The sequence below is a fragment of the Equus quagga genome, chromosome 5 (genome assembly GCF_021613505.1).
Source record: "Equus quagga isolate Etosha38 chromosome 5, UCLA_HA_Equagga_1.0, whole genome shotgun sequence".
In the NCBI taxonomy this organism is placed as follows: domain Eukaryota; kingdom Metazoa; phylum Chordata; class Mammalia; order Perissodactyla; family Equidae; genus Equus; species Equus quagga.
In genome coordinates, this window is record NC_060271.1 from 122102775 (window position 1) to 122127277 (window position 24503).

Below are 24503 nucleotides of genomic sequence, written 5' to 3' on the forward strand. Positions count from 1 at the left end.
GCCCAAAGCCCATGCATGACCCACAGCCCCAGAGTCAGCCTGTACCTCTGTTCCCCTCTGGAAAGAGCACCTGGCACCAGGCTCTACATAGAACACCTGTTTGGGCAAAATCTGCTGGAGTGCCTTGGACCGTAACACAGCTGAGAACCTCCTACCACCACTGAGCATGGGGGCTAGCCAAGCTGCTGGGCTCCACCCCAGGCTAGTAGCCATTGTTGAGTAATGGTGAAAGTCCAAGGAAGAAACTGTCATGGGCCCAGAAGATGTTGACTAAGTGCCTACTTTGAGTCCACCTTAAAAATGGTGACATCTCAGGACCTCTCCATTCATCATTCTGCACCCCATAAACTGAGATCCCTTGTCTAACCTTCAAATGTCTCTGTCCTCATGCTCCCATTCTCATTTAACTAGACTAATTCACACTTAGGTTCTCCCTATTTGTGCAGATACTGACATTTCACTGAGTCTTAGGGTAAGGAGTGAAAGTTCCAGTTAAAGTTCCAGACCAGCTTCAAAGAATAATGGGCCAGATCCTCCCACCACCCCAGAAATCTCATGAGTTCCCACCAACTCACCTGCTCTCAGCAGCCTTGAGAGCCCTGCCCTGAGCTGGGTACTGAGGGGGAGAAGAGCCGGGCCACAGTTCATAATCTAGCACAGGTCGCAGTCTAGCTGAGAAACAGAACAGACATCCATGGGGTCAAGAGAAGAGGGAATCTACACCAGTCAGGCCATGTGACACCAGTTCTCCTCAGCTCCAGATCTCTTAAGAGTTATGTGATTTACTTGGACAAATTTTCTTGCCTCCCTGAGCCTCAGTTTCCTAATTAATGGAGAGAATATTTATCGATCAGATTTACTGTAAAACTGAGTGAAAGGACGTATTTCAGGCCCTTCATACAGGGCACAATACACAGTAGGGATACATGTTAATACCCTTCCTTCTTGTATAAAAGTTAAATGTAAATGTGGTCATCTGCTCCCAGTTGGGAGTAGAATTATAGTAACTGCAAACTGGTTCATCCTCTGTCTTGTTCTGTGCCCGTGAGAGAGTAGATTAACCTCCAAATGCCTCAGGTTCCTCATCTGTGGACAGTAATTGCTGTCCCTACAGCTACCCAGCTCTAGTTATCATCAAGAGAAAAGCACAAGGCACGTTTTAGAATGTCTGGGAGCTGGCGGGGAGACAGTTTCCAGAGAGGTACAGGGTGGGGTTCTATTATGACCATTGGGATTGAAAAGACAGCTCTATTTTCTACTCTGTCTTTCTGTTAAATTGAACTTCAGCCCTGGAAATTAATATCCGCACTGCATTTTAGTGAGGTGGCTCTATTTTTACAAGCGCCACAGAATCAAGCCCTAATCTGTTATGCTGTGACCTTTTGCTGGGCTCTGCATCAGGGAATCATAATTCAGGGCCAACCTCAGCTTTGGAAACCTCCATAGGCCTTTTATGACATGAGTGCTATTGAATATTCTATAAAATCTCCTTGGAAAACTGGCCCACATTTCTTTATAATCTCTCCAGACTGTTTCTGAAGTCTCTCTATAGATTTTTTACTCTAAAAATCCATAGTGTTTCTTAATAAGGATCTGGCCTCTCGTAAGGGATTGTGGAAAGGATAAAGCTGGACTGGGTCCCCAGGGGAGGCCAAGGTGGGGCAACAGAAGCCTTTCTGTTATGGTTAAGCCCCTGGATGAGGATTCTGAGCTTAGCCGCCTGTCAGCAGGATGCAATCATTTCCAGCAGATGGAGATGAAGGAAGGAATTTAGAAGTTGAGCCATATCCACCACCTCACTCCAGTGGATTTCAAGTTCTCCTAACCTTGAGAAGAACAGGGTTGGCGTATACCGTTTCAGACACCCTCAAATGTCTCTTTCTTTCTCTTGGTTGGACCCCACCTGTGCCAAGCTGCCCCCTCACTTCTGCCCTTGTATGAAGTACAACACCATGGGGCCTGGGATCCAGCTTTCTGAACATCCACTAGGGGTGAGATGAACAATGTGAAAGTGCAACTGGGTCAAATCCCTCTGGATGTAGCCTTGACCAAAGAGAAAGAGAAATAGAAGGAAACTGGACAGATAAATACTCTCTCTTCTCCTCAATGTAAATTGCTTCAAAGTGTGTTTTTTCCTTGCAAACCTTCCCAAGACGTCCAGTGTGCCACGTAAACATGCCTGTTGAGACTCTAAGGTGTCCTATAATGCTTACCATAAACCTCTGGCCAGCACAGTTACACATCACATTGCGTTACTTTGCATCTTTCCTTGCCTCACTTCTCCCTTACGGCCTTCACTCTTATCACCTTGGGCTTGCACCTCCCAAATAAAGTGTTAGTACTTTAATTCTTGCCACAGGCACTCCTTTCCTAAGGACCTGGGCTCAAGTACATGTGGCTTTGCCAATTATGAAGGTCAGGTAAGCCATAATAGGCCCCATCAGAGCCAGAAGGTGACCCTGGGGGACAGAATTTCTATGTGACTCATCTCTATGCCATATCACCTCATCTTTGCTTAGCATAGAGCTTGGCATATAGTAGGTATTCCATAAAGAGCTGAAATGTATGGTACTAGATTGAGTATATCAGAACCAGAAATAACCCTGAACCCCCCAAAAATGTTTTCTACTTAGAGAAGTGAGTTACAAGCTTCTGAGCTTCAGTTAGCACTGCCTCTTAGAGTAATTGCACTTCCAAGAAGCCCTGGGAAGGGTCAAGCATTATATACTGACCTGTATTAGTAAGGGTTCTCCAGAGAAACAGAACTAACAGTGTATGTGTGTGTGTATATATATATATATATATATATATAAAATATATAAGAGAAAGAGAGAGAGAGAGACTGATTATGAGGAGTTGCTCCACCATGCTACGGAGGGTGAGAAGTCCCAAAATCTGCTATCTGCAAGCTAGAGACCAAGGAAAGTCAGTGGGGTAATTTAGTCTGAGTCTGAAGGCCTGAGAAGGGCTGATGGTGTAAATCTGTCTGAAGGCAGGAGAAAACCAACGTCCCAGTTCATGCAGTCAGACAGGAAGGGGAAAGAATCCTCCCTTCCTCTGCTCTTTGTTCTATTTAGGCCCTCAATGGATTTTATGATGCTCATCTATATTGTGGAGAGCAATCTACTTTTCGAGTCCACCAATTCAAATGCTAATCTCATCCAGAAACACCCTCACAGACACATTCAGAAATAATGTTTAATCTGGGCATCCTTCTGGCCCAGTCAAGTTGACACATAAAATTTACTATCATATCACTTTTCAGACTTTTACAACTTTCAAGACTCTTTCACAGACTATAGTTCATCTGATACTCATAGCTAGTCTCCAAAGCAGACAAGGTAGATAGCATTTCCATTTAACGGCTATTTAACACACAGGGACACCAAGGCTTTGCAGAGGTGACATGACTTGCCCAAACTCATACCAAGTCCAGGCCCTTTATTGTGGGACCATTACAGCTAAAATAATAGAGGTCCCAGGCAGTAATTCAATGCCACATGTCCTTAAGACCAATCACACAGTATAGAGACCATCTTTTACCAAATGGTATATGTGCTCTACTACCAAAGAGACAGAAAGACATTGAGCCAGACAGAGAAACAAGGTAAATTACTTTTTAAAAATAAATCTGAGAGTTCAAATAAAACTGTGAGAAATACGATCATTTCACGTGAGGAATAAATTCAGGAGAGAGAAATATTATCAAAAGATCATTCTTTCCCCAAAGTTTTAACCACCAAACAAAGAAAAAGAAACATAAAGAAGTTCTCTGAGTAATGTCATGCTATCCAATGCCAGCAACTCTTTCTCTATCCAGCATTTTCTGAGACCAGAGGCAACATGTGGCTCTGTAGCCAATTACTTGCCAAATACTAAGTCCTCAATATCACCTATACTTCCTGGATTTAGAAATGCCCCCCAGGAAGCCCAAGGGCTGGGGCTGGAAAGGGTCCCAGACTCTCTTCTTACTGGGGAGACAGAAAGCAAGGAGGACTAGGACCCTTCAAAGGCTCTTGTTACCTTGTAAATACTCAGAAGATGGTGTACACTTGGTTGGTTGTTTTTCTGTTTTTTTTTTTTTACTGTCTGTCAGAAATCTCAGTCTGGCTCACTTGTACAGACTTGTTCCATCTGCAGCACAAGCTCTTCTCCTTAATTGTTCTTTAAAAGCCTGTGCTCCTCCCTGACCTCCTGTTTGGGGGATGGACCCTGCACTCTCTGCCTGAGCCTGCCTAGTGCTGAGCCTTCCATGAAGCTTTCTGTCACATCAAGATCTCCTTGGTGGGCCTCGTGGAGGCTCCAGTAGCCACAACCCAGGAGATTCCGAACTCTCCTTGTTCTTCCCTGATGGACCTTTGACAGATACAGTGATTAGAAAAAAGTGAAATAAACACAGGAAAGCAGAAGGAGCATAAGAAAAGACAGATGAAACTCTACAACTTTTACTGATAATCTCATGATGCTTCCAGTAAGTGGTAGACATGTTTAGATGCATTGTCTTTTGCTGACTCGGTGTGTTTCCAAAACATCCACTCCTTTGGAGCACAGACAGAAACCCAGAGAAATTAAAAGGCTCTCTGGATCTAAAAATAGCCATCAGAAAGCCCATGTACTCACTGGACTCTAAAGAAGAGGTAGTACCACCTTCATGTCATTCCCTGGTGGGCTAAAAATTATGTTTAAACATAAGGATACTTCAGGCAATTTTCCTGATCCCAGGGTTAGTTTAAAAGGCAGTGAGGGGGGCTATCACTGAAAGGAACAACATTTAGAAGTAAGAGCCAAAAGGGACAATTTAGATAGAAGCTGACTGGTGCAGTTTCAAGCCAGAAGGTGTCGCTATATTATAGCCCTAGGAGAAAACGAAGCCTCTTAAAGACCAAGAGAATTTAGATCTAAGGAGGGACCACGCCACTCAACAGCTTCATTATACAGATAGGAAAACTGAGGCCCAAGGAGGCCAGAAAACTAGGGATAGAGCCAAAGTGTTTTCATTCATAGCCCACTGTGTCCACTTCTTCCTCGAGATGAGCCACTCAAGCTGAAACTTGAACTCTGAGGTCCCAACTCTAAGCTTCTAGAATTATACAGGAACGTACCCTAAAGGAGATGAGGTTTCAAATGTACCTTGAGGAACAGGAAGGCAAAGGGGAGAGGGGAGAATATACCAGGTGAGTCAAGGGAGAGCCAGCTTTTCTCTATTCCCTGACCCTGGCTGATAAAGGTATACTTTTGGGCTAAAAGATTAGGTTTCTCTGAAAAAAGCTCTCTGGGCCATATGGAGCCCAAGCATTAGGCTTCTTTATCTCTATTCTGGGCCAGGGAGTTAATAGGTGGGCTGCCCAGTAGTCAAGGTATCTGCCAAGTGGCCAACACCTAGAGAGGCATCCCAGGTGAAGACATCCTTCTTGCTCTTCTGGGCTGTCATGCCACAGTCCATGTCCCCCAGCAGGTGTCCTGACTGCTGTTTTAAGAAAGAAGGGCAGGGGGCAATCTATCTCTTCCAAAGAGTTCCAGAAAGCATGCATGTTTAACCCAAGAGACTTCTGTGATCCAGAAAACACTTCTGTCGGGCAACTCCTTCCCCAAGGACACAGGATAAGCAAGGGGTCCTGGCACCTGTGGGAAAGGGAGCAGAAACCCAGCTGTGCAGAAGGCAGGCAGCTGTCCCAGCACTGTGAGTTAACATAACCAGCAGCAGCAGATCCGTCTGCCTAAGATCTGGCCTCCCATCTCTGGAGACCCAAAGAACTAAAAATCATGTATGGCCAGAGGCAGGGAAATCACCCAGCAAGCCTTGGGCGTGCTTACTGGATTTGGGCAGCTTCTCTGCTGAATTTTAATGAAGTAATTAAGAGCGAGATAATAGAGATGGGGCTCTGCAGAGCAACACTCATGGACCTAACTTCTTTGATATGTTCCTGCATCAGGAAGCAACTCTATCACTAAATGACTTCATTAATATTCCAGCCAGCTCTCTGGCTCTTAAAGTGATCTATGCCAAAGTTTGTTAGTCTTTTAAATTACCTGCTGAGGTCCCCTGAAAAAGAACAAACAAATGCATTCTGGGGAAAGAACAATGTCATAGAGGGTGCTACAAGAAGCAGACCCATTGGGCCTGCTCATATTTCCTTTTCAAAAACTAGTCTGGGTTATAAAGAAGAAACAATTATGGGACCACTCCATGCAGACTGAGTGGGGGACATGGACTGTGGCATGACAGCCCAGAAGAGCAAGAAGGATGCCTTCACCTGGGACGCCTCTCTAGGTGTTGGCCACTTGGCAGATACCTTGACTACTGGGCAGCCCACCTATTAACTCCCTGGCCCAGAATAGAGATAAAGAAGCCTAATGCTTGGGCTCCATATGGCCCAGAGAGCTTTTTTCAGAGAAACCTAATCTTTTAGCCCAAAAGTATACCTTTAACAGCCAGGGTCAGGGAACAGAGAAAAGCTGGCTCTCCCTTGACTCACCTGGTATATTCTCCCCTCTCCCCTTTGCCTTCCTGTTCCTCAAGGTACATTTGAAACCTCACCTCCTTTAGGGTACGTTCCTGTATAATTCTAGAAGCTTAGAGTTGGGACCTCAGAGTTCAATTTCCCCCATCCCCCTCCCTCTCCTACTATTACCACTTTAAAGAATCCCTGATAAAGAACCAGCTTCTATTAGAATGCTTTCAGCGGGCGGGCCCTGTGGCTGAGTGGTTGGGTTCATGCGCTCTGCTTCAGCAGCCCAGGGTTTTGCCAGTACTGATCCTGGGCGGGGACATGGCACCACTCATCAAGCCATGCTGAGGCGGCGTCCCACATGGACCCACAACTAAAAATATACAGCTATGTACCGGGGGGCTTTGGGGAGAAAAAGGAAAAACAAAATCTTTAAAAAAAGAATGCTTTCAAAGACAGGAAGCTTACAATTTCACAAATTTAGTGTCAGGCATTTCTTACTATAAAAATATACTTCTACTGAGAATTGTTTCATGACTACTCAACGAATTAAAAACGGTTGTCTGGTGTAGCTATAAAGGGGTGGTGAGAGAGAGCTTTATGGTGATTGTATAATTCTGTATCTTGACTGTGGTGGTGGTCACATAAGGATATGCATGGACCTACACACACAGAAACGGGTCCAGGTGAAACTGGTAAAATCTGAACCAGCTCTGTAGATTGTACCAACGTCAATATCCTGGTATTGATACTGAACCTGGGTTTTGCAAGTTGTCAGCTTTGGGGGAGGCTGGGTGAAGAGCACACAAGACCTCCCTATACATTTCTTTGCAACTTCCTGCAAATTTATGGTTATTTCAAAGTAATAAGTTAAAAAAATAGTTGGCATCTCTTGAAAGATTACTGTCTGCCATGCACTGTTTAAATACTTTTTTGTATTAAAACTCAGGTATTCATTTTAGGTATCGACTCACTTAAATTTGATCACCACCACAGACAGAAGGTAGACGGTGCAGCTGGGATTAGGATCAGGCTGTCCGGTACCAGAGCATTTCTGCTTGACTACTACTTTGCTTCATGACACTCCATCTGGCAGAAGGAAGGTGAAGTAAACTTCATCAGCCTTAATACATTATATTAATCTCTGTAATCACTACATTAACAACTAATATTTATACAGAATTCTGTCCCTCAGAGGGCTTTCACATACTATATCTCACTTGATCCTCACAACAACCCTGTGAGACAAGCTTTTATTTCCTATGATTCCCAGATGAGAACACTGAGCTTCCAGCCCTCAGACTCCAAATCTTAGGCTCTTGCCATCTAATGTTCCCACTCTTCTGCTGCTTTCCTGAACTAATGGAAAGTAACACAGTTGTTTTTAAATGCTGGCCCTTCGTTAATTCCAGTCGGCCTTTACCTGGAAACAATAACCTAAAAGTCCAATCCTTCCAAGGGGCTGGCCAGAGGAAGGGGATGGGATGATGTCCATCCAGACATCAGGACTGGCTGCTTGATGAAGTGGCAGGAACCAGTCTCCACAGTCCCACCTCCTAAAGAAGTCCCCAGGCATCACCTTACCTTGCAACAGCAGATGTCAGCACAACCAGGCACTCTTAAAAACATGTGTGCCCTGAGACCCCTCAGCAATTTTAAATTTTAAATAGAAACAGTTTTTACAATTCATTGTCTGTCTCCCTGTGTCATTCCAAACACAGAGGAAAAGGAGCCACAGAAGCAGATGAGCAGGTCTCACCCTAATACAAAAGGATTTAGGGAATCTATATAGAGGGATCAGGGTAAAGAGGTAGGGGGAACACACAGAACTTTCCCACCCAAAAAGCCTGATAGCTGGACACAGTTTTTGACAGTCTGTTACTGGTAATTCATCTCTTTGCTTAGAGAAGTCTTTTGTGACTCCTAGAATTCGTTTTAAAAATACAAGTATCTCTGAGAAGCCTTATTTCTCACATCTATATGAAATCAGGTTAGTGTGGATCAGCTGACAACCAGTCTTTGTTGGTACCTGATATTTTTGGGGGGAGGGGGAAGTGGGGACAGAGCACAGAAGAAGGAGGGGGGAGGTCATTTAATTGCATAGGCAAGAGTTGTTTCTAGAAGAGAAGGGGCCGGCCTGGTGGCACAGCAATTAAGTTCCCACGTTCCACTTCTCGGTGGCCTGAGGCTCGCCGGTTCGAATCCCGGGTGCTGACATGGCACCACCTGGCAAGCCATGCTGTGGCAAGCGTCCTACATATAAAGTGGAGGAAGATGGGCACGGATGTTAGCTCAGGGCCAGGCTTCCTCACCAAAAAAGAGGAGGACTGGCAGTAGCTAGCTCAGGGCTAATATTCCTCAAAAAAAAAAAAAATAGAAGAGAAAATGCTAGAGACTGAAGGTTTGTGTCCCCTCAAAATTCAAATGTTGAAACTCTAATCTCCCATGTGATAGTATCTGCAGGTGGGGCCTTTGAGAGGTAATTAGGTCATGCGGGTGGAGCCTTATAAGAAGAGACAGGAAAGAGCTTGCTTCCTTTCTCTCTGCTCTTACCCATGTGGACACCAAGAAGATGTACATATGCAAACCAGGAAGAGAATTCTCACCAGAACTCAACCTTGCTGGCATCCTGATCTCGGACTCTCCAGCCTCCAGAACTGTAAGAAATAAATTCCTGTTGTTTAAACTACTCTGTTTATGATATTCTACTACAGCAGTCCAGACTGAGACAGAAAATGATACGTTTCTAAGTGTATTGTCTAGCAACTCTTAAAGAACAGAAGCTATCAATGTTGTTCAAAGGCTCAGGGATTTCTAAAATTTCTCTTGGAGTTGGCCTTGCCCTGGGTGGGCTAGGCCCCCCCTTATCATGGCCTCTTCTCTGATTTTCATCTTGGATGCTCCTACAGAAAGCCCTATTTTCAGAAATAAACCCTCCCTAACCTGGCTATGTTTCAATTCATTCCATTCAATTTATCAACTCTCTACTCTGAGCAGGGCATTAAGTTGGGTACTGGAAGCAGAAAGGGGAAAAACCATGCCTAACCAGTGCTCACTATAGTCTCCTCATGGGGAAAAGATAATTGAGCATTCTAGTTCTGAAAAATCTCAGTCCCTCTCCAAGAGGATTACATCAGCTAATCTGCATTCTGCTGCTGATCCTTTGTTTACTAGAGGATCCATGTGTCAGTGCATTAGTCAGCTATTCAAAACAATGCTACATAACAAACAATCCCCAAATCTCATTGGCTTATAAGAACAAACATTCATTTTTCTCCTTTATCGGTCTGTGAGTAGGCTGGAATTCAGCTGATCTCAATTGGGCTCCATTAGGCTTGGATCTGGACTAAGCATAGAGTTCAGGTATGTATGTATCTCCTAATTCTTTGTGGACCAGGAGCTATCCAGAGCATGTTATTCCATGGCAGATAGCAGAAACACAAAAGGCCAGGCCAAACAACCCTAGCACATTCAAAGCCTCTGCTCACATCATATATACTAACATCCCATTGGTTAAAGCCATGCTCAACATCAATGGGACATAGACTCCTACTCTAATGGGAGGTATACCAAAGTCACATGGCAAATCTCATGAAGGTATTATTACATTACAGGGAAGGAGAAAAGAGTTAAGACCAACAATCCATCTACCATCAGTAATAACTACTGTTTGAGACAACTTCCCAAAACCTCAGAAGACCTTGACAGAGCAGGACCTCTGAGGCCAGAACATGAGACACAATCAATTGGCCAATCAGTTACACTTCCCTTCCAGTGTGGCTTAGCACAACAATGGCCCACTGTAACCAGGAAGCAGCTGTATACACAAAGGGAAACATCCTTCATTGTGTCTCCCTGACTTTGTTTCAAGCCCCACTAGAATACAATCCAGAATCCCAGCAGCCTTGGTGCTGGACTAAGCTGAATCATCTCTGAAGCAAGTCTGTCAACCAGAAAGAGTAGAATAATAGGGTCAAATAGCATGGTGCCAGGCCTCCTTACCCACCCTCTACCACTACCCTCAAAGGCTGTGGTATCCTGGCCCTCAGGAGTAGCTATAGTCACTTAGTCTTCAAGATAAAAGTCTTACAATAATAACTGCACCAGGCAAAATACTCTATTCTGATATACTCTTCTGCAGACCCTGTGAGATTGGCATTGATCACCCCACTTTACATACAAGGTTCGAATAGATAAGATAATTTTCTCAAGGTTACATAGCACATGGCCTGACAGGTGGCAGAAATATACAGATAAATGAGACAGAGGTCATCGTGTTGGACCCAAGGTCTTCTGTTAACGTCCAAGTGGTTAATTCCAATTCTAGGGTTTCAGTTCTACCATTTGTAAATTACTGCCATGAAAACTGCAAGAGGGCTACAGTGAAAATTAGGCAAGAGCTTTGTGCAGAACTAAGCTTTCAGTGTCCCTGGGAGAACAAACTCAAGAGTCCTTGGCCCATGACTTCAAATCTTACCTTATCTTTAATGGCCTATCTTCAGAATAGCATATCCGAGTTTCAGTAAACCTCAGTGGCAAGAAGTCAAGGGAGGAAAGCTTGGACCAGAAGGGGAGAAATTCTCCCTTGAGTCTGACTGTGAGCTCCCTTATCCTTAGTGGTTCACTATGGCTTCCCCAGACCCCTTCTCAGCAGGCAGTTCTATGGTAGGCTAGGAGGAAGAGGGCTGCTCACCCTATGCTGACTGATTAGTAACAGTGCCTCTAGCCCACACAACTAATGCAGAGGGAGTTGCCTCAGTCATACTGCCACTGAAGAAGAAATACACTGTCACTTTCCTCAGCTGTACCACAGCTTCCTGGCCAGGTTGCCCCTGCCCTTCAGAGCTTAGGGAGCCAACTCCTATAAGAATAGGGAACGTAGAAGAGAGAAGAGTTTGAATGGCTAGGCCAGATAGAGCCCTGATCCTCTCTGAGGGCCTCCCTTCCAGTCCTGTTGGATTACTCAGAAGGAGGCCCCACATTCAATGCATTCAGAATCCTAGTGTTCCTCTTGTAGACAAACTCCAAGGGTAGCTAGAGCAATAAAGCTATCTTGAGACCACTCTCTCTGCCGTCTGATGTTAATCCTGCTGACACAACATTATTAGCTAATGTTGGAGAATGGGGCTGCTTATTAATGGAATGTGAAATGACAAGTCTTCCTGAGCAGGACCCAGGAGCTCATCAGTAGACAAGGAGAACAAAAAAGGGGGGGCCAGATCCCAGGCCAGGTCAGGACTGTCTCCAGCGGATGGCTCCCTCTTCCTAGCTCATTCCATACCCTATGTGCCATCTAGTAGGACAGACACATGGAAAGGAAGGAAGGAGGTATGGGCCCAGCCTGAAGGGGACACCTGGCACAGGGCTGCAACCATAGCTGCCCAGCTCCCACGTAATTGGGGAAGAAACTGGGAGCAGTCTAGGCTCCTAACTTCTCCTTCAGTGTATTTTCTGCGATAAAATGTGACCAAGGCCAGAGAGAGACCCAGAAGATCCTTTCTTTATAAAGTCATCATAATAGGCTATTTGACTATGGGAAACAAAGTTTTAAAAGGAGACAAAACACTTGACCCAAACTTTCTGGAACAATGAACAGTTCTTTCTGTTGGCACTCTGGCTGATATTCTTCTTAATAAGTTTGAAAAAGAAAGGCATTTTCTCAGTCTTTTTCATGCCTTCTGCTTCTTCAACTCCAGGAAGTCTTGGCTGATGAACTGCACCTGCCTGGGGCTCACACAGCTCTCATGACATCCACAACACAACTCATGTCACACCACATTGTTACTGTCCCTTGCTTCCTCTCCCTCAAGGAAAGAACATTTTCAGTTTTGTATATTCTGGCTGATGGGAGGTTCATTAGGTTTACTGAATAATAAATAGATAAAGTTCCATTTTCTCTGATGCTCCTGTGTCCATCTCCCTATCCCACTACAGACCACAGAGATTTTCTCTTCTTTGAATTTTGGGACCCAGGAGATATGTGGCCTGGCACTGGGCTCAGTTTCAGTCCTTCCAGGTAGAGAGTTCAGCAACTCAAATGCAGGGTTCGTATTGGACAAGTTTCTGTACTCTCAACCCTAGCACCTCCAACAGAGCAGGACTCAAAGCATGTATTCAGTTAGCCTTGCCTCAGTGATGTGCAGCTATTGGTGGCATCATACTTTGGTGTATGCCAGCTCCCCAGGTCATGTGAGAGTATCGACCACCAAGGTCAGGATCATGAACACTGCCTGCTGCCCTGTCTCCAGCTATGAACAAGAGCAAGCCAAGTTCACCCAAAATGCTCCAATCCTACCCTTCCCATCTCTTTGCAGATGGCCCCAGGGGAAAGCCTTAAGCGGTCACCATGCAGGGTGGGCAGGGAGGAGGAACAGTGAGTAATCACGGCTCTACAGAGAAGGAAGCTGCAGTGGCTGGGAAACCAGTGAGCGCAGCATGGCCTATGAGACACAGCTGTTCCCCCTCCACCCCATCCCCGCCTCCCAGATCACACAGTACCTCACACCTTGCACTATTGAGCCTACTGACATCTCCCTGGAAGTCACTAAGGCCCAGAGAAAACTGGAGGGAAGGAGGGAGCAACAAGCTTCTCATAGGATTATCTAACTAACATTTTAAGGATCCTAATGTCAGGAACCCAGAAAAGCCAGACCACTGCATGCACAAGGAGCCATTTGAGCCATAGTTTCAGGCTTCACAAGTGCCCTACTTGGATGGGGAGGCAAGACACACAGAAGTAAGCTAAGGACATCATACTGTGGATAAATAGACCGGACAGGTAACACAGACTTTCAGAGCAGCAGGAATTCACATGAAGGAGAGAGAGCACCTGCAACTGTAGGTTCCTAAAGGTGGCAAACCCTGAGCTGGCTCCCAAATGAGAAAGACATCAATTTGAGTACAAAGAAGGCTTGGAGAATTTTAAGTAAAATGTCACATAAGCATAGGTTTTGTGCTAAGATATGCAAACTGTAAATTTTCAGTAATGGCAGAATGGGCCAGTCAATTCCACTATATGAAATGATGCTGTCTTCCTAGGCTTGATATTAGTTTAATATAAAATAAAACCATTTCCTGCTTGATTACAGTTAGAATCAGAGAAGGATTTTCAGTTTGACCCTCAGTGGTGTTTAAAATAGTGGAAAAGAGCAGATAAGGCATTGAATAAAATAAATGTTTCTGATCTCAATCCAGTTACTACTGAATGCAGCAGCGAATTGGAAAGGTAGGTCGCCTCTGGCATTCTCAGCCATAAGAAATTTAACGATGGATGAAAATGGATAAAATCAAGATGCTCTGATAGAATAGGGAGGCTTCAATATCTCAGAAAATTAGGATCTTTGTAACCAATTTTACAATGGCTGGATTATAGCTAAATAAGATTTTAAGTCTATTGTAAATGAAAGGAAATCTAATTTAACTGGGCCACATCATTTTTACTGAAATGCGATAAATGCTAATTTCCTTGCCAGGCACCAGTGACTTGGCTTGTGATAGCTGTTTGCAAGGTGCTCAAGTCTGACCAATGTCAATTTGGCCTTTCCCAGTGCTAAGGCTGAGCCTGGAATTCCCCAAGGTGGGGTGGGAAATTAAGGGAAGTAATTAAAGTTTACCCACTTTGCTCCAGGGCCTCATCACTATGTGCTCAAGGTCATTTGGCCACTTTTTAGAACCACTTGTCTCTACCAACTTTAGCCTGACCAGAGCTTCAAGATAGCATTCCAAGCACCTGCTTTTAATCTCTCCCCCTCTTTACTTCTATTATTATGCCTATCTATGTTCTAAGTAAAACTATCCAAAGGGAATGTTTTCATCTACACAAAGCAAGAGACAGAAATAGGCCAACAATGCACACAGTGAGCAGTGAGCTTGCTTGGTGCACAAGATAGCAGATGGAAAGCAATGGCTTATGTGTATATAACGGAAATGTCCCCGAATGTTCCAATTCCAGAGTCATTCTTTCCTTTAATATTCACATAAAATAATCAGAGTCCCTATTTTGTTTTCCTACCACACCACTTCCTTGGGAACACAAACATGTGGTTGCTGCTAGTCCCCAAGGCAACTGCAAACCATGACTGACACTAGATTGTAGGATTTAACCGACTTTCCTGAACACTTGAAGAGATATCATAAGAAATTATAGTACTGAAAAAGAAAACCTAAACATTCCTAAAATGGACTAGCTGTAACCAATTCCGTAACTTCACTGACCCTTTCTCTCCTGAGTCCTGGCCCTGTTGCTGAGGTCTACCCTTGATCATATCATATTTCCTTCCACTGATTTGTCTTTGCCTAATTCCTGGGCCCCCAGTCCTTGTCCCTAAAACCATCTATTAATGATAATTATGTTCATAACTATAGCTCACATTTACTGATCACTTCAATGTGACACTGTTTTAGGCCCTTTATCTGCATTAATTCATTTAATACTCCTAATAGCCTACTGAGATGAATAATATTATATTCATATTTTATAGATGGGGTAGCTAAAGCACAAATATATTAAGTAAATTATCCAAGGTTTAGCTAACTGGTTAAGTGGTAAAGGTAAGATTCAAAACCTAGGAGTCCGACACCAGAGATGATGGTCTGAACTACTTTCTTAATACTGCACATCCAAAGAACCATCTCTATACCCAAGGAAGACCTAGTTCATTTTAATATATAAGGCAGTTTAGTGCTCTGTAATGGTTAACTTTATGTATCAACTTGGCTAAGCTATGGTGCCCAGTAGTTTGGTCAAACACCAGTCTAGATACTTCTGTAAAGGCATTTCTTAGATATAGACTTTGAATAAGAAAATCAGTAAACCAGTGAATGAGTAAATGAGTAAATAACAAGTAAATAATTGGTAAAATCAGTAAACTTTAAGTAAATCATCAGCTTACCCTCCATAATGTGGATGGGCCTCATCTAACCAGTGAAGGCCTTACGGGCAAAGACTGAAGTTCCCTAAGTAGAAGGAATTCTCCTCAAGACCACAACATAGACTGCACTGTATACTTGAAATTTGCTGAGTAAGTAGATCTTAAGCATTCTTACTACAGGGGGGAAAAAAAAGGTAACCATTGAGATGATGGATGTATTAATTAACTGGACTATGATGATCATTTCACAGCATATACATATATCAAATCATTGCATTGTATACTTTAAATATATACAATGTTTTTCAATTATACCTCAGTAAAGCTGGAAAAATGAGTATAAATGTTAAAGACACAGAGAAATAGATAGATAAATAGATGACAGATATACAGACAAACAGATAAATAGAATTTTTTTTTAAAAAAGACTGAAACATAGAAACCCTGCCTGAGTTTCCAGCATGTTGCCTGGCAAATTAGGACAAAAGACAGCAACATCATTTCTCACCTGAACTTCCAGCCCACTAGCCCACCCTACAAATTTCAGACTTACCAGCACCTATAATCTACAATTGAATGAGCCAATTCCTACAAGTGTGGGAGTAGACCTATAGCATCTAAGTAGGCTTAGGTCTCTCAAGTCTTTAAAATCTTGCCTATATGGGATGCCAATCCAAGCATAATTTTCACACTTAATTGTACTGAAAGAAACACTTCCAAGAAAGAGGCAGGAATAAAAGGGGTGAGGGGTTTTCAGGACCCCATTATTCCACACTCTACCCCAGTGGAACTTTCACCAAGGGGAAGATGATCCATACTCCCATGCAGAGAGTGTCCTGGGAAACACTCTGGTCCTCATATAAGCCAATCTCTGCCATACCCAGAGTAGTTTTCCCAAGACACATCAGCTTACACCGTGCCCACTGTGAGGAACTATTTTTCGCTTATCTATTTTGAACACTGCTATGGTATGAATGTTTGTGTTCCCTAAAATTCATAGGTTGAAACCCTAACCCCCAAAGATGACAAAATTAGTAGGTGGGATCTTTGGGAGGTGATTAGATCATGAGAGTGTAGCCCCATGAATAGGATTAGTGCTATTCTAAAAGACCCCACAGAGCTCCCTAGCCCATGCTTCCATGTGAGGATATAATGAAAAGTCTGCAACCTGGAAGAGGGCCTCACCAGACCATGCTGGCACACTGATCTCAGACTTCTAGCCTCTAGAGCTGTGAGAACTAAATTTCTGTTGTTTATAAGCCACCTAATCTGTGGTATTTTGTTACAGCAGCCCAAAGACAGCCACCAAGATCTCTCCATGCTTAGCAGCACTCACCACACCCTGCTCAATACCATTAGTCATATCACTCAGCTTCAAGTCTGAGGCATGAGAATTAACATCTGCTAATGGAGTCTAGTGGCCTTCCTATGATGGGTTAGATGTGCCACTCACACATCTGGAGAAGTCTCTGTCTCCATTTCTGGATTTTGTTAGTCCCTCACCTTTCTCTAGCTCACTCTCCAACTTCCACTCTCAACCATCAAGGACAAAGACACATCCCTCCCCCACCACTCTCCTAATACACTCCCACTCACTCATTCTGTTCCAAGCCCTGGCCTTTGTGTTGTTCCTCAAAGAGCCAAGCAAGCTCCTTTCTGCCTGAAGACTTTTACAGTCACTTGTTTCCTCCACCCAGAATGCCCTCCTTCACCCAGAATGCCCTTTTCTCAGATTGCTTCAGGCCCCACTTCTGCCTTTTGTTAAAATTTCTGCCCAGGTGTCACCTTCTCAGATAGGCTTTCCCTATCTAAAAGAACATTCCCCGCATTCCCTTATCTTGCTTTCATTTTCTTTATAGCATTCTCACTAGGGAAAACTGAAATAATATGTGTGTGTGTATATATATATATATATATATATATAAATACACATATATATGTGTATGTGAAAGTTAATTGTCCATAGAACCCCACTAAGATGAAAGCTTCATGAGACCAGCACCTCATTGTCTCTTTTGCTCAGTCTTGTTTCCTCAAAATCTAGAAGAGTGCTTGGCATATGGTGTGGAATTCAGTTAAATAAATGAATCTTTATATGATTTAATTGAGGGATTCAGCTTTTTCCCCCTCCAAATAAGTGAGCCAGTATTCCTATTATTTGCTACAAAATAATCCATCACTTACCTATTGGTTTTGTGGAGCTGCCTTTATATGCCAAGTTCCTATATTTAAGATACTAGATCTTGAAAAGGCATGTCAAAATTACCATTGGAAATATAAATACTATGAATAAAAATTTAAAATCTGATACCTTAAGAATTATATGGGTCTTTCTGTGTGTGCCTCGATTTTTCAAAGCTCCCTATGTGATTCTGATGTGATCCCTCACCTCCGCCCCACATGAAGAACTACTGCTCTATTTATTTAGCACCTTGTGTGGGCTCAGCATTGGAAGATTAAAAAATGGTGTAAGGCAAAGACTTTGCCCTTGAATCACTTACTGTCTCAGTAGGGAGACAAAACATGTACTGGAAACCATCAGAATATTAAGTACTAAATTTTCTGGGAAATTATACACATGGAAGAACCTTAGGATAAACGCTGTAGGAGACGATGAGAAACAAAGAATAGCTTGGTCATGTGTGAAGGATTCATTGTGACTGTTAGACCTGATTTTTATAAAGGACAATAAAAAATGGAATTCTGTCCTTTTCCTTTGGGAAAAATGTTTAATCTGGCAGTTTCCTCCAATTACCATCCAGTTTGTTTTGCAGTTAAATATCTACAAGTAAAAAGTGAACGACATTGATGGAACAGTCAAAAATTTTGTACGGGCTTCTAATTATAGTCATTTACTTAAAATTAAATGGCTATGACACAACTGTCTGAATTGAAGCACATGGTGGATCTGTTAATCCAGCCCATACATGTGTGCATGTGTATGTGTGTGTGTGTCTGTGTGTGTTTATCTTTTTAAAATGTATTATAATGAAGCACCAGACTTGCCCCCTCCTCAGGCAGGCCATGGGAATTCTGTCCCAAACAGAAGATCTGAAGAGTCTAATGGTCCTTTTCCAGGTGCCTTAGATGATTCCTATTTTAAAATTGTGCAGCATTTCTGGCAGTGGAAACTTTTTAAAAACTTAGCACAGGCCAGCCCAGTGGTGTAGTGGTTAAGTTTGTATGTTCTGCTTCGGCGACCTGGGGTTCGCAGGTTCAGATCCCGGGTGCAGGCCTACACACGACTTGTCAAGCCATGCTGTGGCAGGCATCCCACATGTAAAGTAGAGGAAAATGAGCACGAATGTTAGCTCAGGGCCAGTCTTCCTCAGCAAAAAGAGGATTGGCAGCAGATGTTAGCTCATGGCTAATCTTCCTCAAAAAAAAGAAAAAAAGAAGGGGTGTTTAAAACAGGAAGAGGGATTTAAAAAAAAAACTTAGTACTATATTTGTACACACCCCTCCCCTCAGCAAATTTATGAGATCCTTGGATTTACATTTTGTATTAGACTCATGGTTGGTTCCATGTTTTTCTTCTTTGTTCTCCTCCTTCAAAAATATATTACCTACTTTACGTCCATATTGGAATAAGGCAGGAGCAAATAAATATATATTAATTTCTAGCATCTCCTAAGTGGTTATCAGTGTGTGAGCTCCTGAGCAGCAACGGCAGCACCACCTGAGAACTTGTTAAAATTGCAAAATCTCAAACTCAACCTCAGACATACTGAGTCAGAAACTCGGGGACACGGCTCCATAATCTGTATTTTAGTTAGCTTTCTATTGACTCTGATGCACACCAAAGTGTGAGAACTACCGTCCTAATAGATGATAAGCTTACCAGTGCTGCAGGAATCATGAGGGAGGCCCCGAAAAAGAGAGCAGATAGAGCTTAAAGGGTGGAATGACCTTGGATTAAATGATTTGGTCATCTTAACAACTTTGGAAAATTACTATGTAACTTCCAATGATTATATTGCAGACAACTTCCCAGATATCTATCAAGCTATTCTGAAATGTTAGCTTTTAACTGAGGCCATAGGTGTGAATTGAGTTTATTTTCATTGAGAACACCTTTGACAACATTTCTGGGTCTGCAGCAAGGTACCCAAGTTTTCCATGGTTAATAGCTAGAAAACCTGATAATCTGATCTGCAATTTTCAACCTTATCAGACCTAATGCTACCTTTAATAGCCCGAAATGAAGTTCAAAGGCAATATAGACTTCCTCTGCACGATTTTAAAATAATGTCCTATTGGTGATATAAAATATAAATAAAAAGATAGTAATTTATAATAAAATAAGTATTTTAATAACTCGGTGCTTGGGCATGCCTACCCAAGCACACACAAAGCAGCCAGACGGGTGCCTTATAAACGCAACCTCTACAAGTAAAAATCTATGCCAGTGTACTGTATTGGTGATTCAGATACTACAAGCAGCACTGCTGTCAGTGATGTGATTTTCCAAAACGGTGAACCAACACTTGGTAAAATTTCAAATAAAAAAGAATACAACTTTCTCTCAATTTACATAGTGGTTGCATTCTTGGAAAATTCACTGTATAGCAAAATGGTGAAAAAATAAACTTTGTGTTTATACATAGAATGGAGTTTGCTTCCAGGCTCACTAATTATGAACATGTTTTTCACCTACCTGAATATCTGGTGGGTCATTCAAAAATCATGTGGAACACAGGATTATTCACTGTGCAGGACTATACTACATAGTGCAGAGCATCTAGGATGCCTGGTTCGTGTCCAGTACATGTCAGTGATTTCCCCAAATCATTATGATAAACCAAAGTGCCCCCCATAAATTTCCAAAACACCCCTTAAAAGGTAGTAACACAACCAGTGATCTAGACAAAAATCTGTCTGAATATTCATTCACTCATCACTCATTCAACAAATTGCATAGTTAATTGTATCAAGCATGGTGCTTACTAAGTTATGGGACCAGAGTTTACATTCTCATAGTGGACCCGGAACATATACTATCAAGAGTACACAAAGTAGTGTGTAATTAGTGCTATACATAAAAGAAATATAAAAAGCTACAAGAGTTCATAGAATGAGTACATCATTTCTGTGAGGAATCAGTGAAGACATCATGGAAGATATACTTTGGGCACTGAAGAATGGACCTGATATAAACAGACGGGCAGTGAAGGGCATTCTAGGAAGAGGTCATGGTTTGAGAAAAAAATATTTGAAGCATCTGTGGGAAAGATTCAAGCAGAATCTCAGATTACTCAGGCAATGATCCTGTTGTTTCTGATATCTTGTTAAGGTCCCTGAAAGTCCTATGACCTTCTCTTTTCTTGTTACTATTGACAAGGAGGCATCATAAACTTAGCTATTTTTCAGACCCCAATGATGTGCACTTCTCAGGTTCTACATAACCCCCTTCATGTTCCTCTGCCCAAAAAAGCCTTTAAAGAATAATCATATGTTTTCAGGTACCTTCTAGTGACACATAAATCTCAAGTACCACAAAGATGCAGACCTTGCATCCCAGAGGCCATCCGACCCCTACAGGAAGGGGACATCTAAGGCATTCTTCACATTTTCCCTATCACTGTTGTTCACTGAAATCTTATACATCCTATATGCTACCTGTTCCTTTAATCATCCTATGTCTCTCTAGTGGGATGTAATTCTCCTTCCTCTGAGCCTCCACAGCCCCCTGCTTGTTCTTCATTCTGTATTGCACACTCAGTCATCTGTATGAATGGCTTACCCCCTCCCCCCCACAGGATATATGGAGACCCAAAAGAACAAAGCTAAAGTGTAATCATGCCTCCCTGGGTTGACACATTTGTACTCTTACTGATGTGAGTTCTATCAAGTAATGTCAGGCTCTTAGGCCACAGCAAACTAGCATGAAAGGCTCTGCTTATCACAGGAAACCAGATGAACTTTATACTATCCAATAAAGGCAGGAGGCAGGAGAGTTTCTGATCCCAGGGGAATCACAAAAGTGGGGTTTGTAGCATGGGTTCAAGAACCAGAACTCTGGTCAATCTACCCAGGAACAAAGCTAGCCCATCCCTGGAGGAAACTGATGCTCAGATAAATTGTCCACTTTCCTACAGGCCAAAAGAATTGGCCTGCAACTATCCAGTGTTTTCACAGCAACTTTTTATTTTTTTTAGGAAATGGGAGAGCCAAAGAATGAGGTGATAACAGAAGAGGGGATTTAAGAGCTGATCTGAACATACCGAACCAAGAGAGCCACTAGGCAATCAGTGCATTCAGGGAAATGTCACCTAACTCTGGTCCCTTCTATGAAAGAAGGACATGCTTCTAGGCTAGGATGGCCAAAGACAGGCAGTGGGCTGCACTCTGTTGTGAACCTTTTTATTACGGATCTTTTGGGTGCCCTCAAATACATTTCTTAAGGACTCCCCGTAGGTGCTATTGCCCCTGAATCAAGTCTTCTCCAGCTCAAGGCTCTTCCTACTGCATCAAACTGATCATGTTATATAAAAGATGTCAAGCTCCTTAGGGTTAGGCATCATATCCTAGTCATCTTTGTGAATCTCAGGGTCTGATCCTACAGAAATGCCCACCAAAATGATTGCTGAGAACTGACAAAGCAAATTTCTCAGTGTAACAAAAAGTTGGGATGAAAAATCCTATAAATCCTCATGGAAAATGTATGCAGAAGAGAGTTGTGACCTTCAAATAATTTTTATGGATTATTTTTATGGTTTTCTGATTTAATTTTTTCAAATGAGAATATTCCTTTTTATTATTAAAGCAACAAATGTTGTTTATTTTAATAAATCCAAAAGACAGTGACAAATATAAAGAAGGAAACATAAATCTACTGAAATCTCATCCCTCAAAGATAATCATCAACCCTTTTATGCCACTTCTGTGTATTACTATGTACAAATATATTTTTGAATATCTACATGTATATACTTTAAAAATAAAGTCATTCTCTACATACTGTAAAACTGACTTTCTTAATATAACAATATATTGTGGGCATGTTTACATGTAGTTGCACAAATAACTACCATATTTTTGGACAGTTTCACAGAATTTAATGGTATGGATATAACACAATTTATTTAACCAATCCTTATAGATAGACGTTTAGGTTATTTTCACTTTTAGTTAGTATAAGCGCTGCTACAAATGAAAGCCTTTTGCATAAATCTCTGCACACTTGTACAGTTATTTCTTTAGGATTCATTTCTAGAAATAGAATGCTGGGTGAAAAGTTATGCACATTTTAAACATTATTACACATTGCCAAATTGTCCTCCAAAAACTGTACAATTTACATTTTCACAAGAGAAGTTGAGATGCCTGTTTGCTTATACCCTTACCAATAATGGATATTATCTTTAAACCTTTATTAATAAGTGAAAAGCTATAACTCACTGTTTTAAATTACATCTTTGATTACGGAGCTTTTTATTTTTTCATTTGTTTATTGGCTTTTTGTACTTTGATAAATTACCTTTTCATGCATTTTTCCCATTTCCTCAAGTTGTTTCATCTTTTTTCCATTTATTTGTAAGAATTCCTCATACATTTAAAATGTCAACTTGTTGTATGCCATATTAACTATATATTCTTCCCATTTATGCATTGCATGTAGTAGCTACACAATAAATATTGGTTGATTGGTTGAATGAATGAATATTATAGTTTGTCATACAGAAATTCTAAACTTTATGAAGTTGAATTTTTGTTCTTTCCATTTGTGGTTTCTGGCCATGGTAAGCAATGAAAAGTCTTTCCCACTGAAAGATTACAAGGAAATTTTCTTGTAATAGTATATTTTTTAAAGAAACATTTAATCTTTAATCCAGCTGGGCTTTCTTAATGTATAAAATGTGAGACAGAGATCCAACTTAAATTTCTTGCTAATTCAGGCCAATTGTTCCAAGATCACTGACTGAATAATCAAGATTTTCTCCACTGATTAGAAGTGCTGACTCCATCATATAAAACTCTAACATTTATCTTCTCTTTCATTTATCTACCTATTCCTTTGCCAGTACCACATTATTCCCATTACATTTACTTCATAGCATACTTTGATATCTAGTAGGGCGTATGCCCCCAATTTTTTTCTGAAATTTTCTGGCCATCATTATTCACTTTTTTCTTCAAGATGAAAGCAAGAATCAATTTATCAATATTTTTTAAACTTGCAATTTGTATTGAATCAGCATTAAGTTTATAGACTATTTTGGCCAGAACTGACATCTTTCCAGTAGTCTTCTCTATAGAGAATATGTAAATCAAAAATCAACTCCCAGAATTACTTTGCACAGCTCTAAATGTATTCTTCATTTTTAAGCTAATTATAAGAAAGTCTAATTATTACCATTAAATTATTATATCCATTTGACACCAAAGATGGAACAATTAATTATAAAACTAATTCTACGTTGACATTTGTTTCACGTTACTGGATGACAGCTTTGTTAAAATATGACACCTGGTTAAAGACAGGTTCCCTAATAATTAAAATATTTGTGACCCCCAAAATGAATAGAATTCTTCCCCACCAGAGTGGGGTCATAATGGGATCTACACTTTCAAGTACAGATGATCATAATAACAATGATGATAGTTAAGATTATAGAGTTCTTACAGATTTATAGGAGGCAAAAGTTAGAGTAAGATCTGACTAGCTTACTCAGTCTTCCTAGAAAAATGAGGCTTATGGGAAATATTATCAGTATCTAGGGGAATAGTGTTGGGGTTTTTGGCAGTTCTATACAATCCAAAGTAAGGCCCACCTTGCAATGCTTTTATTCCTCCCATCTAATAAGCATCCAAATATTGAGCGAAATGAGAGAAAGTCTCTAAAATAAAAATTAAATGCAGGTGACTTCTACTCTAGGAAAACCTACCACATAAAAATCTGCACTCCACATAGTTAAAAATCCTACTGGAAAGACTAGTCTTGAGCACTAGCATTGACAGACTTGTGACATTCCTCACTTGAAGATTCTCCTGAAGTATCCAATAATCTCCCTATTGCCTACTTTTTATCTGCAACAAATAGGGGAAAGCACATGACCTAGTGCCAAGTTTTATGGCACAGCCTTCAAGCTCTACACAGCTTTAGGAAAGGATAAGTAGGGACAAAGACATGCAAAGTTATAGCAGCAAAAAGAAAAAAGGCAAATATGGAGCAGTAGCTTCT

The 24503-nt window shown here is 41.6% G+C and overlaps 1 protein-coding gene across 1 annotated transcript in view; it reads right to left on the minus strand.

Moving 5' to 3' along the window:
• Window positions 1–571: 571 nt before the first annotated feature.
• TDRD15 (tudor domain containing 15) overlaps window positions 572–24503 on the minus strand; it is a 127993-nt gene continuing 104061 nt past the window's right edge. The window contains exon 2 of the mRNA XM_046661857.1: window positions 572–672. Within this exon, the coding sequence (XP_046517813.1) occupies window positions 572–672 (101 nt within the window). The remainder of the gene's footprint in view (window positions 673–24503) is intronic.